This window comes from Oncorhynchus mykiss, chromosome 3 (genome assembly GCF_013265735.2).
Source record: "Oncorhynchus mykiss isolate Arlee chromosome 3, USDA_OmykA_1.1, whole genome shotgun sequence".
Lineage (NCBI taxonomy): Eukaryota > Metazoa > Chordata > Actinopteri > Salmoniformes > Salmonidae > Oncorhynchus > Oncorhynchus mykiss.
The window spans coordinates 26,499,877-26,518,027 of NC_048567.1; the positions used below are offsets into that span (position 1 = coordinate 26,499,877).

The window sequence follows — 18,151 nt, forward strand, 5'->3', positions numbered from 1 at the left end:
TTTACTCCAATGTTTGTAAACAAAGTAAATGTAAACAAATACTGTATAGCCTAAAAACATAGTTAAAACAATCATTTTGATATAATGGATGGTCAGTACTTGCATCCATAGCATGGTCTATGGATATAAGAGTGGTTGCATTTCTCCAGCTCCATCCCTCAGCTGTTTCCAAAAACGGTGGCAAGGAAAACACATTGTTAATGTTTCAATTAAGGATTGCCACTTTAAACACTTTTAATTGAGTAACAGCATTGTTATATGGTGCAATCCTCTAGTGCAGGGGTAGGCAACCCTGTTCCTGGAGTGCTGCAGGTGCTGCAGGATTTTGTCCCAACTAGGCACCACACATAACCAACTGAGCTAATTGATCAGCTCAGTGATTGCCTACGTTCAACACACCTCGTCTTCCAGGTTGGTTAAATGAAAAACATGAAGCGCCTGCGGCCCTCCAGGACTGGGGTTTCCTAACCCTGCTCTAGTGAGTGAGCTACGTTTGTGCCATTAATATGAAGCAAAACTTCTGTAGTCCAGAACAACCTTCTTAGTGTTCCAAACAAAAATAATGATATTGAATGCAAAACATAAACCCCAAACTAATGATAGCAAAACAAAATCATTTTTAAATGCGGGAGCCAATGAATTGTAAGTTAATGCAAAAAAATATATATGTTTTCAGTTTAAAAAAATTATGATAATGCAATTAAATAAAATGCCTCCCTCTTCCCTGCAATTTTCCCTGTCTTTGGTTATGTTACCCTGGTCTTTGCTTTCCCTGTCTTTTTTCCAGTTGCAAATTTTGACAAACCCATTACAGCTACTTAGCACTCTACTGCTATTTGGCCTCTGAAGCTAAGCAGGGTCCGTTCCTGGATGGGAGACCAGATGTAGCTGGAAGTGGTGAAAAATAAACATGTGGAAAAAAAATGTCACGTGGGAGAAGAAATGGACATGTGAAACTTCACACGTGTCTGAAAACCATGTCTTTTTTTTTGTCATGGTGGTATGTATAACCCTCCCCTTTTTCACAAACACACATGCACTGTCCGTGGTGCTTGAAACGATGCAACCCTATATTAGCGTCGGAGTTAGCATTACTGCGATACTACTCCAGCAATCTTTCCACCCATGAGACTTTGATGAGAAACCAATCTCACAGAAAGAGTAGGAGAAGAAGCCACATATGCTGATCTGCTTTATTCTCTTGAATTGCATTTCACATTGAATAATATAAAAGAAGTGTGAATATATAAGAGGACCAGTAGGATCTTATGTCTTATCTCAAGTCACTGTGAATTTCTAAATCTCCCCGAGTAATTAAATCTGGAGTACCACGTGAGTCATGGCGTTAAATGGTGCATACATGATTTTGATACACACGTGTGTGCGGGCATGCGTGTGGACCATGTGGACATATTAATCATTTTGGTCCCTGATTGAGTCCTATTATGTTCCAGCCGCCAATTAAAGGGGGAAGTGCAAGATTTTTTACATTTTATTTAAGACTTACTTTACCAGGTAAGTTGACTGAGAACACACTCTCATTTACAGCAACAACCTGGGGGATAGTTACAGGAGAGAGGAGGGGGGATGAACGAGCCAACAAGAAGCTGGGGATGATTAGGTGGCCATAATGGTATGAGGGCCAGATTGGGTATTTAGCCAGGACACCGAGGTTAACACCCCTACTCTTACGATAAGTGCCATGGGATCTATAGTGACCACAGAGAGTCAGGACACCCGTTTAACGTCCCATCCGAAAGACGGCGCCCCTACACAGAGAGCACCTCATCACGCCATTTCTCTACCTCTATCTCCCTCCACCACAGTAAATAATTGATCAAAGTTATCAATCTCTGCTTTGATATAACCATGGCAACGGTCTAGAGAGGGTGAGTGGTGTGTCTGTGTATAGATCTCAATGTGCTGTAAATAGTCTAATGTTCTCTCCCTATACTACCACACAAGCAAACAAGCAGCGATCTACCCATGTAGATAGATAAAGAGATATGCTGCATTACAAATAAACGGTGTAAGTGTTCATCTACAGTAAAGTCTTCTTAATATTTCAGTATTCAGTGTCTAATTATGTCATGGTATATTTGACGAGTCATCTTTTCCCAAGGCAAACAGATCGCACGTTAAAAGCTTCACTTGAACTATTGTGACCTTTAAATGAACACATTCTATTGTTGAACATCATTATACATTCAAGCCAAGACCACTGTGTGAGCATTTCTTCATATTTGATATCCCAACCCCAGCTATTATAAAGCCATTAAGAAGACAAGCAATTGGATGATGTTGATTCTTATTTCTAAATCTCATGCTCAAAACAGAGTGTGAGTTATGATTGCCTGTGTTCTATTTGGTGCTTGACCAGAAAAAGATGCTGATTGGATAACAACTTACAGTAAAGAAAAGTATCCGTATTTAATTCCATCTCCTATAATTTCACTCTTAATGCCATAAACTGTTCATGAATATTTCAGCCAGGTGTGAAGCGTCCACAATCCACTGATCGTCAAAGTGATCATCAAACCCAACTGTGATTAGCAATAACTGTACACTAGCACGCACTTGCAGGCTACTTTCAAGAAAATGTCACTGTCTGACGTGTGACATTGATTTTGTTCTAGTCCTGTATTGGTCTGTCACAAAGGTGTAAATCTATTGGTTTGTCAAAACAAAAAGAGAACCATAAATCAACCAATGGGTGAGATTAATCCCATAAATTCCAGAATTCTAGATTTTAGAATATATTGTATTCTATGGCCAGTACCATTGATTCACAGAGCTGTTTCAAGTTCAATATGTATAGTCAGTATATTTGATATGTCCACAGCCTAACTGTATGTTCTGTATATGATTTTCAAACCCTGAATCTCAACACGCACACATCTACCATATCTATTCATCCAAATTCTTATCTAATTGAAAGGAGAAAAATAAGAAGCCTGTTTGTTTCAATGGTAACTGTGTTGCCATGCCAACTTTCCTCTCCTCTCCGCTCTTCCCTCTTCTTTACAATGGGATTCCATTGCAGAGCCTTTTACACCAATCGGAACAAAGTGAGCACCGCTCCCTAACCAGTCACAGCACAGTTAACTGTTTCATGCCTGTGTGCTGTATGCCTGGGTGTAGTGGAGGCATCTGTCCTGTAGTATGATTGATATGGAAACCCAGTGGGAAGGATGGCTGTGTGTTAAAGCTAATGACGAAGTGGGAGGCAAAAACTGGGCCAGAAACAGTGGGAGACATATAGACGCGTAGTGAGTGAAGAATGCTGACATTTGAAAATGCCTATATGATGAATGATTGATGGGAAACAAGCAGGGGGTGTTTTGTTCATTTAATAACATAAATATTTGTCTCTATCATTTCCAGGTTAGTAACTGGTGCTTCGTGGTCAGCTAGTAGTCAAATGGGACAGTGACGGTCAGCTAGTGGTCAAATGGGAGAGTGACGGTCAGTGACAGTCAGCTAGTGGTCAAATGGGACAGTGACAGTCAGCTATATGTGACATCTTATGACGAGGAGACCTCTGCAGTGGCATTCTGTCAACTGAAGAAATGTCTCCTGTGCTTTGACACATAGACATTGGTCTTGACACATAGACATTGGTCTTGACACATAGACATTGGTCTTGACACATAGACATTGGTCTTGACACATAGACATTGGTCTTGACACATAGACATTGGTCTTGACACATAGACATTGGTCTTGACATATAGACATTGGTCTTGACACATAGACAAGACATTGGTCTTGACATATAGACATTGATCTTGACACATAGACATTGGTCTTGACACATAGACATTGGTCTTGACATATAGACATTGACCTTGACACAGACAAGACATTGGTCTTGACACATAGACATTGGTCTTGACACATAGACATTGGTCTTGACATATAGACATTGACCTTGACACATAGACAAGACATTGGTCTTGACACATAGACATTGGTCTTGACACATAGACATTGGTCTTGACATATAGACATTGGTCTTGACACATAGACATTGGTCTTGACACATAGACATTGGTCTTGACATATAGACATTGACCTTGACACATAGACAAGACATTGGTCTTGACACATAGACATTGGTCTTGACATATAGACATTGGTCTTGACACATAGACATTGGTCTTGACACATAGACATTGGTCTTGACATGTAGACATTGATCTTGACACATAGACATTGGTCTTGACACATAGACATTGGTCTTGACATATAGACATTGGTCTTGACATATAGACATTGGTCTTGACATATAGACATTGGCCTTGACACATAGACATTGGTCTTGACATATAGACATTGGTCTTGACACATAGACATTGGTCTTGACACATAGACATTGGTCTTGACACATAGACATTGGTCTTGACATATAGACATTGACCTTGACACATAGACAAGACATTGGTCTTGACACATAGACATTGGTCTTGACACATAGACATTGGTCTTGACATATAGACATTGGTCTTGACACATAGACATTGGTCTTGACATATAGACATTGGTCTTGACACATAGACATTGGTCTTGACATATAGACATTGGCCTTGACACATAGACAAGACATTGGTCTTGACACATAGACATTGGTCTTGACACATAGACATTGGTCTTGACATATAGACATTGGTCTTGACACATAGACAAGACATTGGTCTTGACACATAGACATTGGTCTTGACACATAGACATTGGTCTTGACACATAGACAAGACATTGGTCTTGACACATAGACATTGGTCTTGACACATAGACATTGGTCTTGACACATAGACAAGACATTGGTCTTGACACATAGACATTGGTCTTGACACATAGACATTAGTCTTGACACATAGACATTGGTCTTGACACATAGACATTGGTCTTGACACATAGACATTAGTCTTGACACAGACATTGGTCTTGACATATAGACATTGGTCTTGACACATAGACATTAGTCTTGACACATAGACATTGGTCTTGACACATAGACATTGGTCTTGACACATAGACATTGGTCTTGACACATAGACATTGGTCTTGACACATAGACAAGACATTGGTCTTGACACATAGACATTGGTCTTGACACATAGACATTAGTCTTGACACATAGACATTGGTCTTGACACATAGCCATTGGTCTTGACACATAGACATTGGTCTTGACACATAGACATTGGTCTTGACACATAGACATTGGTCTTGACACATAGACATTGGTCTTGACACATAGACATTGGTCTTGACACATAGACATTGGTCTTGACACATAGACATTGGTCTTGACACATAGACAATGGTCTTGACACATAGACATTGGTCTTGACACATAGACAAGACATTGGTCTTGACACATAGACATTGGTCTTGACACATAGACATTGGTCTTGACACATAGACATTGGTCTTGACACATAGACATTGGTCTTGACACATAGACATTGGTCTTGACACATAGACATTGGTCTTGACACATAGACATTGGTCTTGACACATAGACATTGGTCTTGACACATAGACAAGACATTGGTCTTGACACATAGACATTGGTCTTGACACATAGACATTGGTCTTGACACATAGACATTGGTCTTGACACATAGACATTGGTCTTGACACATAGACATTGGTCTTGACACATAGACATTGGTCTTGACACATAGACATTGGTCTTGACACATAGACATTGGTCTTGATATACAGACATTGGTATTTTAATTTTTAAAACACATAATGACTTGGCATTAGTTTAGTTTATCGTCCACCACCACTGAAATCGGGGAGGGGACTGTGGATCGGTCTCTGTCCATTCGTACATTAGCCACATGGGATATCTCAGACAGCACTATGCCGATTTTGACGTCATTTTGGTCAATGATGCATCTTGCCATAGAGATCCAGCAATTACAAAATGACACTGATTGGCCTAAAGCTGGAGCTATGGTAATTAACTGAAATGTGTTAGTTGGGAGTGATATCTCAATTGGCCCAAGGGGGGCGCTACATTGTTTGTGTGGGATGACATGTTTACCATTGCCTTGTTTTTAAAAAATGTAATTGGCAACTGTGCAACAATTCTAAAATGGGTAATATAATATGGCTTTTGGTACATAACTCCCTTGACAATATTAAATAAGTATGCTGCTGAGTTGTGACATTACTGCACCCACCTGCTACAAGGGCAATGCATTCAAAGGAGTAGGCCTATGCCTGCTGGAAATCAATAATCATGTTGGCAAGTTTTAACAATGTATAGACATGTAAAGAGGAAAGGCTGTAACTGAAATAGAAATGAAGTGTTCATGTATTTCATATATCATATATCAATTACATTTCAACTGGTCTAGAGCCGTGTATAAAACCAAGAGAACGTTTTGTTATCTTCTGCTTCTACTTTTTAAACACAACAATGGATCTATTTGATCCAACATCTACTCACCATACTGTCATAGTATATCAACTCCAGTTCGTAATCCGGCAGAATATCCGTCCGGTTGTTCACCAGATCCAAAGCCATCTGCGCAGAGGGGAGACATGCTTGGCCGCCCGGCCAACCGCCGCTCATGGGGAAGAGAGCTCCGATGTAGAGTTTCTTCTTGCCTAAGGATGGGCACGGCCAGGAGAGGAAAAGTAAGGTGAGCGATGCTCGAAGTGCAATATGGCCACTCGATAATTGCCGCAGACTTTTTCCAATTGCCGCCATGGTCAGGTAAATTGAATTGGAGCAATATCCGAATGTTGAGTTGGGTTCGTATTAGAATAATAGGAGATTGTGTTGTAATTAAAGTTTACAGAGCCTTGAGGTGAATTTGCAATGAATCGCAATAGCATTTCATTTAAGAACTTTGTGCTCTCCAAAAAGTGGATTCACTTGGTCTCCTCGCTAACAGACAGTTTAAGATTGTTAGTCAACAATAAGAAATTGCCTAGCTCGCCTGCTCTTTATATTATTTCAGTTGACTAATCGTTTCGACTGATAACTTGTCAGTGCAGAGAAGGATGATATACAACGCAAATAGTTCATGTTTTTATCGATGTTGAATGTTGGGTTTATAAATAGGGTATAACTTGTTTGGAAACCACGTTTGCCTCTTTTTGTCGTTCAGCAGGCAGAGTTCAATAATCCCAAAACCTAAAATGAGGTGTCCAATTAATTGGGTCCAGCAAATAAGTTGAATGGTTTTATTCAAGTGCTGTAAAAGCTAATGAGGCAGGATAGTTTCCCCTTCCGTCGCGATGGAGAATATTAGACAGACATTAAAATAATTCTAGTTCGTTATTTCTAATGATTCATAATCGCCATGATTTTGCACCGAACGGTATGCGTGCGCGACCAGTCCAGACGGCAGAAAACGAGCTCCGGGTTGCGAATAACGTTTGAATTGTTCTTATTCTCTGGTTAATAAAAGCAAATCGCACTATGCGTAATTTCAGGATTTTAAAATAATCTGTCCGTGCATTTCCAATTGTAGAGGATTAAACGGAATGAGACGCGAAAGGTACATCATCCACTGCAGCAGAGGCTATGAGTGTGCGTGTGTGTGTGTGTGTGCATGCGTGTATGAGCGAGGACAACACTGATGATATTTGCTAGTCGGTGAATGTGTAGAGACATCGAGAGAGCAAGTGGGAGAGGTGTAGTGCCTATTTACCAACTTTTGAATTGTGTGTGTGTGTGTGTGTGTGCGCGCGCCTATTTACCAACTTTTGAATTGTGTGTGTGTGTGTGTGTGTGTGTGTGTGTAACACCTAGATTCTACAATCAAAGAATTTTGCAGCACCTAGTTTCTACAATCAAATAGTATTGGCAACCTCTCGGTATCTGTCACTCTCTAATTTATCTTTTGCGAGAGCAATAGATTATTCAAATCAATATATAATGACTATGTTAACTTTACCTGGGAAAATAGAGGGTAAACTGATAGAAATCAAATATTGGAATATCAAATCAACATAGACTTTAGATGGACAGTGAGCCAAATCGATTCTCAACCACAACAATGCCTCACATGCTTCTCAGCTCTGTCTCAATAACCAATGAAAGGACATTCATTCACACACCCACAAGCCAACAGAAAGAAAGACAATTAAATGCCTCAAGGGCTATTTTGAGAAATCAGCAAAAGCAGTGGACCAGTCATTGCATCAATCTCCCGGCTCTCCTTTTCCCTTCATCTAAGCTGACCTGGAGTCAGTCTGTGTGATGTATAGCCAAGGGCTGCTACTGTACAGGTTACAGCATACCTGCTGTTTGAACCGTCTGTCCACTTTAAAGCCTCCTCTCATTGCCCTTTAATCGGCCAATGAAGCACTGATCGCGTCCCAAATGCCTCCCTATTCCCTATGAAATAGAGCTCTGGTCAAAGGTAGTGTACTATAAATAATAGGGTGCAATTTGGGACGCAGCCACTGTTTCACTGTCAGCTCTGAGACAGGGCTCTCATACCCCCAATAGGCCAATATCCATAACAGAATTAGAACCATCTATAATAGAATGATAGAATTAGTCAGTAACGCTTCCCTCCCATGACTCCACCTCTTCCACGGCTAAAATGTAACACCTGACTCATTGGCAACAGCTACTGGCACTCTGGGGACAAGAGAGTAAAGCCAATGCTATACATGCATTCCACCTTTACTGAACAATTAGGCTGGCTTTAGGTTCTCTATGTAATATCACTGTAGAAATACTCGTATTGTGCACATTGGGATAGATTGTGTGATGGAGAAATAGCCACCTACCTTACTCCACCTCAATACGATTACAGTGGAGTGGACTTACTACTGAATTGCATCTGAATACAGTAATAGTCAATAGCAGACCCAAAGCTACTAACTGTTCAGTATTCAGTATACTTGGCACAGGTGGCAATTCAACTCACAGCCCTTGTGTTGCCAGTCAGCACCATGCATGTTGCAACCTCTAACCCGCTGAGCCATCTGTAGCCCACAATGACGTAGTACCTCTCTCTCTCTCTCTCTCTCTCTCTCTCTCTCTCTCTCTCTCTCTCTCTCTCTCTCTCTCTCTCTCTCTCTCTCTCTCTCTCTCTCTCTCTCTCTCTCTCTCTCTCTCTCTCTCTCTCTCTCTCTCTCTCTCTCTCTCTCTCTCTCTCTCTCTCTCTCTCTCTCTCTCTCTCTCTCTCTCTCTCTCTCTCTCTCTCTCTCTCTCTCTCTCTCTCTCTCTCTCTCTCTCTCTCTCTTGTCTGAACTTTGCAGCATGCCATGTATTATTCACACCTGATATTTAAATGTGATTCCATTACGCGGCCTTCTATATGCCAGCAAACACTGAACAGCACATAATGGGGACGACATTTGACATGACAAGAGCACTGTGCAAAAAAAACCCAGTTTGAATAGACGGTTTGACAAATAATACAATGCTAGTTCCAAATACTGCAACTCTCAATTGGATTGCGTGCATGGTAGAGTTTACTTAAAGGGGCAATCTGCAATTCAAACAAAAACAAAATTCAAGTGGTCACCTCGCCACTGGTTTTGGTAAATATGAGGGATGGGGCTGGAGAAATGTAACCACTTTCAAATTCATAGACAGAGCTATGAATGCAGGGACTGACTATCTATGATAGTACGATCATAGTTTTATGTTTTTAAGCTAAACAGTGTTTGTTTACAGTTGTATTGTTTATAAATATTGGAGTAAAACAAGATTATACTGTATTTTGGGTTCTGATGTGGTATGACCTTTATAAGTGATATTCTTCAATAATAAATATAATACACGTACTGTATAAATCCAAAAGTGGATGTAGCAACTACAGATTGCCCCTTTAACTCTGGTTAAATAATCTCCTCCTTATAAGGCACATCGTTGAAGCAAAGCTTCAAATTAAATCACGCTGCAGATTGTAATGTTACGGTGCAGATTTTTTTTGTACAGATCTATGCTCGTATGTGTGACTAAAATGTCGCCCACAGCCTTAGAAGCAAAACACTGTCGCAACACCTCTCCCAGAGCTATCTATTATATCAGCTGTATCAGGGGTGGAATCCAGTGTTGTACAGGCATCCCTATTCTGGTTAACCTATAAGAACACAGGGCTTAAGACCACAGAAAATTGATTTTTCTGACTTCCTCTGACTGCTAACACCCCCCCACACACACACACACACACACACACACACACACACACACACACACACACACACACACACACACACACACACACACACACACACACACACACACACACACACACACACACACACACACACACACACACCCCTCCACACACACCCACCCACACACAGACACCCACCCACCCACCCACACACACACACCTCCACACACACACACACCTCCACACACACACACACACACACACATACACATACACACACACACACACACACACACACACACACACACACACACACACACACACACACCTCCACACACACCCACACACACACCTCCCCACAAAGACACAGACAGGCCTGGGTGTTAACCTTTACCCAGCTAAGAAGACAAGTGGGTGTTGATACCACACTGAGTGAAAAGTAGAATGAAGAGAGAGAGAATGAGAGAGAGAGAGTGAATGAGAGAGAAAAGGATTTTGGAAGAAAATGTGCTTTCTATGAACTGACAGGACAGGTTGGCGCAGGAGAAGACTAAGTTGAAATGAGCGCGTAATGTTGTTGTTAATGGTTGATAATAATCATAAAAATATTATTAGTGAAAATCTGAGTTTTACCCCGGTATCTTACGACAGGCATATAACAGGTAGCCTCTTTAAGGAAGCAAATAATAATAACAAATAACAAATAATAACAAATAATCATCTTGTCAACGCCACAAGGACAACAATTTCACTATAGCATACTGTGTGTCATATCTACTCCTAGTGGTTAGAGTGTTGGGCCAGTAACCGGAAGGTTGCTGGATCAAATCCCTGAGCTGACAAGATAAAAATCTGTCTTTCTGCCTCTTGAGCAAGGCAGTTAACCCAATGTTCCCCGGGCGCCGAAGACATGGATGTCGATTAAGGCAGCCCCCCGCACCTCTTTGATTCAGAGGGGTTGGGTTAAATGTGGAAGACACATTTCAGTTGAATACATTCATTTGGAAAAATAGCTAGGTATCCCCCTTTCCCTAATTCTAATCAGTTGAAATCCTTCACCAGCAGAATTACTGGTCAGCATAAGGCACCCTGCTCAGAAATGATGTACTACTGCCCTCTTGTGCTTAACAGAAGCATTACAACTTTTTTGCAGCATTTGTTTCACTGAGCTTTGACATTGATAGATAACCCAACCAAAACCAATCTCTCTTACCTTTGTAGTTTCTGTCATCTATGGCAAGCAAATAGAAAAGGCAAAATTACATTTGTTAATAGTCAAAATGATTTGGTGACTGGTAGTGTACGTAAATGCAACACTAACACTGTGTGATGTTTGTGAATTGTTTCATTCTTCATGGATTGATGCGCTATACGTGTTACTCACTCCACATGTACAGTACTCCATGCTCCTTGAATTAACATCAGTATGTGGGCTACTTTTACTGGATTGTCTGTACACCCTGTGGAAGTGACGGCCATTTCCACTTTTCTTTTCTTTTTTTCTTTTGATTGATTTCACGGTTATTTAACCAGGTAGGCCAGTTGAGAACAAGCTCTCATTTACAACTGCGACCTGGCCAAGATAAAGCAAAGCAGTGCGACAGAAAACAACAACACAGAGTTACACATGGGATAAACAAAGTAAGTCAATAACACAATATAAAAATCTATGTACTGGTGTGCAAAAGAGCAAAAATAAGTAAATTAAAACAATATGGGGATGAGGTAGGCAGTTGGAAGAGCAATTTACGGATGGGCAATTTACAGATGGGCTGTGTACAGCTGCAGCCATCGGTAAGCTGCTTTGACAGCTGACACTTAAAATTAGTGTGGGAGATTTAAGTCTCCAACTTCAGCGATTTTTGAAATTCGTTCTAGTCATTGGCAGCAGAGAACTGGAAGGAAAGGCAGCCAAAGGAGGTGTTGGCTTTGGGGATGACCAGTGAACTATACCTGCTGGAGTGCGTGCTACGGGTGGGTGTTGTTATGGTGACCAGTGAGCTGAGATAAGGCTTGGCTTCACCTAGCAAATACTTATAGATGACCTGGAGCCAGTGGGTCGACGAATATGTAGAGAAGGCCAGCCGACGAGAGCATACAGGTCGCAGTGGTGGGTGGTATATGGAGCTTTGGTGACAAAATGGATGGCATGGTGATAGACTGCATCCAGTTTGCTGAGTAGAGTGTTGGAGGCTATTTTGTAAATGATATCGCCGAAGTCGAGGATCGGTAGGATAGTCCGTTTTATGAGGGTATATTTGGCAGCGTGAGTGAAGGAGGCTTTGTTGCGAAATAGGAAATGTTGCGAAATAGGCCGATTCTAGATTTAATTTTGGATTGGAGATGCTTAATATGAGTCTGGAAGGAGAGTTTACAGTCTAGCCAGACACCTAGGTATTTGTAGTTGTCCACATATTCTAAGTCAGAACTGTCCAGAGTAGTGATGCTAGTCGGGCAGGCGGGTGCGGGCAGAGATCGGTTGAAGAGCATGCATTTAGTTTAACTAGCGTTTAAGAGCAGTTGGAGGCCACAGAAGGAGTGTTGTATGGCTTTTTCGCTCGTTTAGAGGTTTGTTAACACAGTGTCCAAAGAAGGGCCAGATGTATACAGAATGGTGTCGTCTGCGTAGAGGTGGATCAAGGAATCACCCGCAGCACGAGCAACATCGTTGATATGTACAGAGAAACGAGACGGCCTGAGAATTGAACACTGTGGTACCCCCATAGAGACTGCCAGAGGTCCGGACAACAGGCCCTCCGATTTGACACACTGAACTCTATCTGAGAAGTAGTTGGTAAACCAGGCCAGGCAGTCATTTGAGAAACCAAGTCTGCCGATAAGAATACAGTGATTGACAGAGTCGAAAGCCTTGGCCAGGTCTAATGAAGACGGCTGCACAGTCCTGTCTTTTATCGATGGCGGTTATGATATCATTTAGTACCTTGAGCGTGGCTGAGGTGCACCCGTGACCAGCTTGGAAACCGGATTGCACAGCAGAGAAGGTACGGTGGGATTAGAAATGGTCAGTGATCTGTTTATTAACTTGGCTTTCGAAGACTTTAGAAAGGCAGGGCAGGATGGATATAGGTCTATAACATTTTGGGTCTAGAGTGTCACCCCCTTTGAAGAGGGGGATGACCACGGCACCTTTCTAATCTTTAGGGATCTCAGTCGACACGAAAGAGAGGTTGAACAGACTAGTCATAGGGGTTGCAACAATGGCGGCGGATAATTTTAGAAAGAGAGGGGCCTGATTCTATAGCCGAGCTGATTTGTACGGCTCCACGTTTTGCAGCTCATGTCCCAAAATCTCTTGAATGAGCTTCAAGATTATATCATAAAATTCAGGAAAACGCTGTCATTTAATATATTTACACTACCAGTCAAAAGTTTTGGCACAACGACTCATTCCATTTTCTACAATGTAGAATAATAGTGAAGACATCAAAACTATGAAATAACACATATGGAATCATGTTGTAACCAAAAAAGTGTTAAACAAATCAAAAATATATTTTATATTTGAGATTCTTCAAAGTAGCCACCCTTTGCCTTGATGACAGCTTTGCACACTCTTGGCGATAAGAACCAGTTAGTTACAGGCCGTCTAATGTTTTATATCTCAGATTACAGTTTTTTTTGCCAGCCAGTACTTTTTGAAAATGAAAACAATATATAAAATAAATGGAGACCTGCAAGCTTTCGAAATAGAGAAATATACAGTTGATTGGTGGGAGATGTAGTTCATGTGTGTAGTTCAAATGAGATGGTTGTAAATTCTCGGCTTCGTGCTTCTTCTTCGGCGTCAAATACGTTGAAGTAAATTCATACCAAAATACATATACATTTGAACAAAACATTCTTAGCCTACAAAACAAGAACACAGATGTAAAATTGATGTCACTTTCATTGGGTATTACACAATCATTCACAATTATTCATAAAATATGGCTTGTGTCCACCAGGTGGCAGTACTATAACTCCCTGTTTAAGACAAGTACACAGAACAGGGGGATGAATGTCAATTGGATTTCTTGGATTTCTCGCATCCTCCCTTCTTGTCTCCTTCTCAGAATGAGGAGAGGAACCGAGGTGAGGAACCTCTGATCTTCTCCGCCGTTGTGTTTTGAGAAGGAGGCAAGGAGAGAGGATGCGAGGAGTCAAGGAAATACAATTGACATTCATCCAAAGAAGCTGAATACTTATAATTTCTACCTATACACACCTATGATTTGCACACAAAACAAAGCATATACACCATTGTAGAATACATGCATGGACACACAACTATAATGACAATATATCAATGTACACTGAGTGTACAAAACACTAGGAACACCTGCCGTTCAACGCTGCTGGGTTTTTCACTCTCAACAGTTTGTATCAACATTGGTCCACCACCCAAAGGACACCCAGCCAACTTGACATAATTGTGGAAAGCATTGGATCCAAAATGGCCCAGCATCCCTATGGAACACTTTCAACACCTTGTAGAGTCCATGTCACGACAAAATGAGGCTGTTCTGGGAGAAAAAAGGGTGCAACTCAATATTAGGAAGATGTTCCTAATGTTTTGTACACTCAGCGTATATTGGTTTGTCTATGTATGTTTCCATGGAGTATGTGTGTTGTTTCTCCATTTCAAAGCTAAACCAAAGCATTTAATATCAACACTAATATCACAAATGAATAACAGGAAAAGATTGGGATTCCATTCCGCACTTACAGAGGCAGACAGGTTTGGGTGAGTCCCATTTGCCCAGCTTGGTGCAGTGTGTGATGTTCCTGCCCTCCAGCATGAAGCCAGCATGGCAGCTGTAGTGCAGCACGGTGCCCTCCACCGGTGGCCCAGGGGGCTTCAGCGCCACCCTCCCATTCTCCAGGGACGTCCACACACGAGGGCACAGCAGCACTGGGAGAGAGATGGGCAGAGTAGTGGGGGAGGAAGGTTAGTGGGAATGACAGCAGTCATATTTACAAGACATGTACTAACTGCCAGTGTGTCTCTGCTCTCTTGCCAACTCCTTATGGAACATATATGGCATGACAATTCTATAAGGAGTTGGCAAGAGAGCGGAAAACAGATTGGCACCCAGGCTACTACGGTACCAGCGTTCATTTTGGCAGCTTTTTTCTATTTAGTTTTAGTCTTCAAAAATATTTCAGTCACATTTTGGTAATTTCCTTCTTCCTTAGTTTTGGTTATTATCAGTTGGCAAAAAAAAATGGACAATTTTTGTTTCGTTTTAGTCACATTCATTTTAGTCTGTGCATTTTTTTCAAATTAAATAATTAATACACCACATGGCCAAACTTATGTGGACACCTGCTCGTCGAACATCTCATTACAAAATCATGGGCATTAATGTGGAGTTGGTACCCCCTTTGACCATTATTGGTACCCCCTTTGACCATTATTCCTCCTGCACCAAACTTTAAAGTTGGCACTATGCATACGGGCAGGTAGTGTTCTCCTGGCATCAGCCAAACCCAGATTAGTCAGTCGGACTGCCAGATGGTAAAGTGTGATTCATCACTCCAGAGAATGCGTTTCCAATGCTCCAAAGTCCAATGGCGGCGAGTTTTACACCACTCCAGCCGACACTTGGCATTGCGCATGGTGATCTCAGGCTTGTGTGCGGCTGCTCGGCACTTACAGCTGACCAGGGCATCTCTAGCAGGGCAGAAATATGACAAACTGAATTGTTGGAAGGTTGGCATCCTATGACGGTGCCATGTTGGAATGTTGCTGAGATCTTCAGCAAGGCCATTCTACCGGCAATGTTTGTCTATGGAGATTGCATGGCTGTGTGCTCAATTTTATTCAAATGTCAGCAACGGGTGTGGCTGAAATAGCCAAATCCACTCATTTGAAGGGGTGTCCACATACTTTTGTATATATCATGTATTTACCTCTTACTTCCATCATGTGCACATTCAGCTAGACTTGTCCAACTAGGCCTACTATCCCTGAATATAGCTGACACATTGCTATTGCGGCCGATTGTAACCAATGTCAGCCATGATTTACCATATACAGTGGGGCAAAAAAGTATTTAGTCAGCCACCAATTGTGCAAGTTCTCCCACTTAAAAAGATGAGAGAGGCCTGTAATTTTCATCATAGGTACACTTCAACTATGACAGACAAAGTGAGAAAAAAATCCAGAAAAATCACATTGTAGGATTTTTTATGAATTTATTTGCAAATTATGGTGGAAAATAAGTATTTGGTCAATAACAAAAGTTTATCTCAATACTTTGTTATATACCCTTTGTTGGCAATGACAGAGGTCAAACGTTTTCTGTAAGTCTTCACAAGGTTTTCACACACTGTTGCTGGTATTTTGGCCCATTCCTCCATGCAGATCTCCTCTAGAGCAGAGATGTTTTGGGACTGTTGCTGGGCAACACGGACTTTCAACTCCCTCCAAAGATTTTCTATGAGGTTGAGATCTGGAGACTGGCTAGGCCACTCCAGGACCTTGAAATGCTTCTTACGAAGCCACGCCTTCATTGCCCCAGTGGTGTGTTTGGGATCATTGTCATGATGAAAGACCCAGCCACGTTTAATCTTCAATGCCCTTGCTGATGGAAGGAGGTTTTCACTCAAAATCTCACGATACATGGCCCCATTCATTCTTTCCTTTACACGGATCAGTCGTCCTGGTCCATTTGCAGAAAAACAGCCCCAAAGCATGATGTTTCCACCCACATGCTTCACAGTAGGTATGGTGTTCTTTGGATGCAACTCAGCATTCTTTGTCCTCCAAACACGACGAGTTGAGTTTTTACCAAAAAGTTATATTTTGGTTTGATCTGACCATATGACATTCTCCCAATCTTCTTCTGGATCATCCAAATGCTCTCTAGCAAACTTCAGACGGGCCTGGACATGTACTGGCTTAAGCAGGGGGACACGTATGGCACTGCAGGATTTGAGTCCCTGGCGGCGTAGTGTGTTACTGATGGTAGGCTTTGTTACTTTGGTCCCAGCTCTCTGCAGGTCATTCACTAGGTCCCCTGTGTGGTTCTGGAATTTTTGCTCACCGTTCTTGTGATCATTTTGACCCCACGGGGTGAGGTCTTGCGTGGTGCCCCAGATCAAGGGAGATTATCAGTGGTCTTGTATGTCTTCCATTTCCTAATAATTGCTCCCACAGTTGATTTCTTCAAACCAAGCTGCTTACCTATTGCAGATTCAGTCTTCCCAGCCTGGTGCAGGTCTACAATTTTGTTTCTGGTGTCCTTTGACAGCTCTTTGGTCTTGGCCATAGTGGAGTTTGGAGTGTGACTGTTTGAGGTTGTGGACAGGTGTCTTTTATACTAATAACAAGTTCAAACAGGTGCCATTAATACAGGTAACGAGTGGAGGACAGAGGAGCCTCTTAAAGAAGAAGTTACAGGTCTGTGAGAGCCAGAAATCTTGCTTGTTTGTAGGTGACCAAATACTTATTTTCCACCATAATTTGCAAATAAATTCATTAAAAATCCTACAATATGATTTTCTGGATTTTTTTCTTCTCATTTTGTCTGTCATAGTTGAAGTGTACCTATGATGAAAATTGCAGGCCTCTCTCATCTTTTTAAGTGGGAGAACTTGCACAATTGGTGGCTGACTAAATACTTTTTTGCCCCACTGTAAGCTACGAAGCCTTGGCTAGAGGTTAAACAATTTAGCTATACAGCTCTTTTCTCCCAATCATAACCATTGGATGGGGGTAAATAACAGTGATTCCTTTAAAAGGGGGAGAATCTGAGCTTTCCAACAATGCCAGAATTATTACTGTACTCCTTACCTTGTCTCCAGGCTCCAATTGCTGACGCATAGAGCCTGGTAACAGTGGGGACCGTTTGGGATTTGCTGAGTGACATGATAACAATTCAAATTCTGAGCAAATCACACGACTATGAGGAGTGGCTCCAAATCGAGGCAGAAAAGTTTTGTTATGGTGCATCACATATCGCCATTCATGCTAATAGCTAGCCAATGTAACTCTGCTAGCTGTCCTGTAACACAATGTCACTGAATGCTGTTTATAC

General features: G+C 41.6%; 1 protein-coding gene across 1 annotated transcript in view; it reads right to left on the reverse strand.

The window, feature by feature from the left end:
* Positions 1-18,151, reverse strand: part of LOC110503983 (gamma-aminobutyric acid type B receptor subunit 1) — a 48,963-nt gene that overhangs the window by 24,779 nt on the left and 6,033 nt on the right. The window contains exons 5-7 of the mRNA XM_036973530.1: positions 14,836-15,021; positions 11,323-11,340; positions 6,467-6,627 (exon numbers count right to left, since the gene is read on the reverse strand). Of these exons, the coding sequence (XP_036829425.1) occupies positions 6,467-6,627; positions 11,323-11,340; positions 14,836-15,021 (365 nt within the window). The remainder of the gene's footprint in view (positions 1-6,466; positions 6,628-11,322; positions 11,341-14,835; positions 15,022-18,151) is intronic.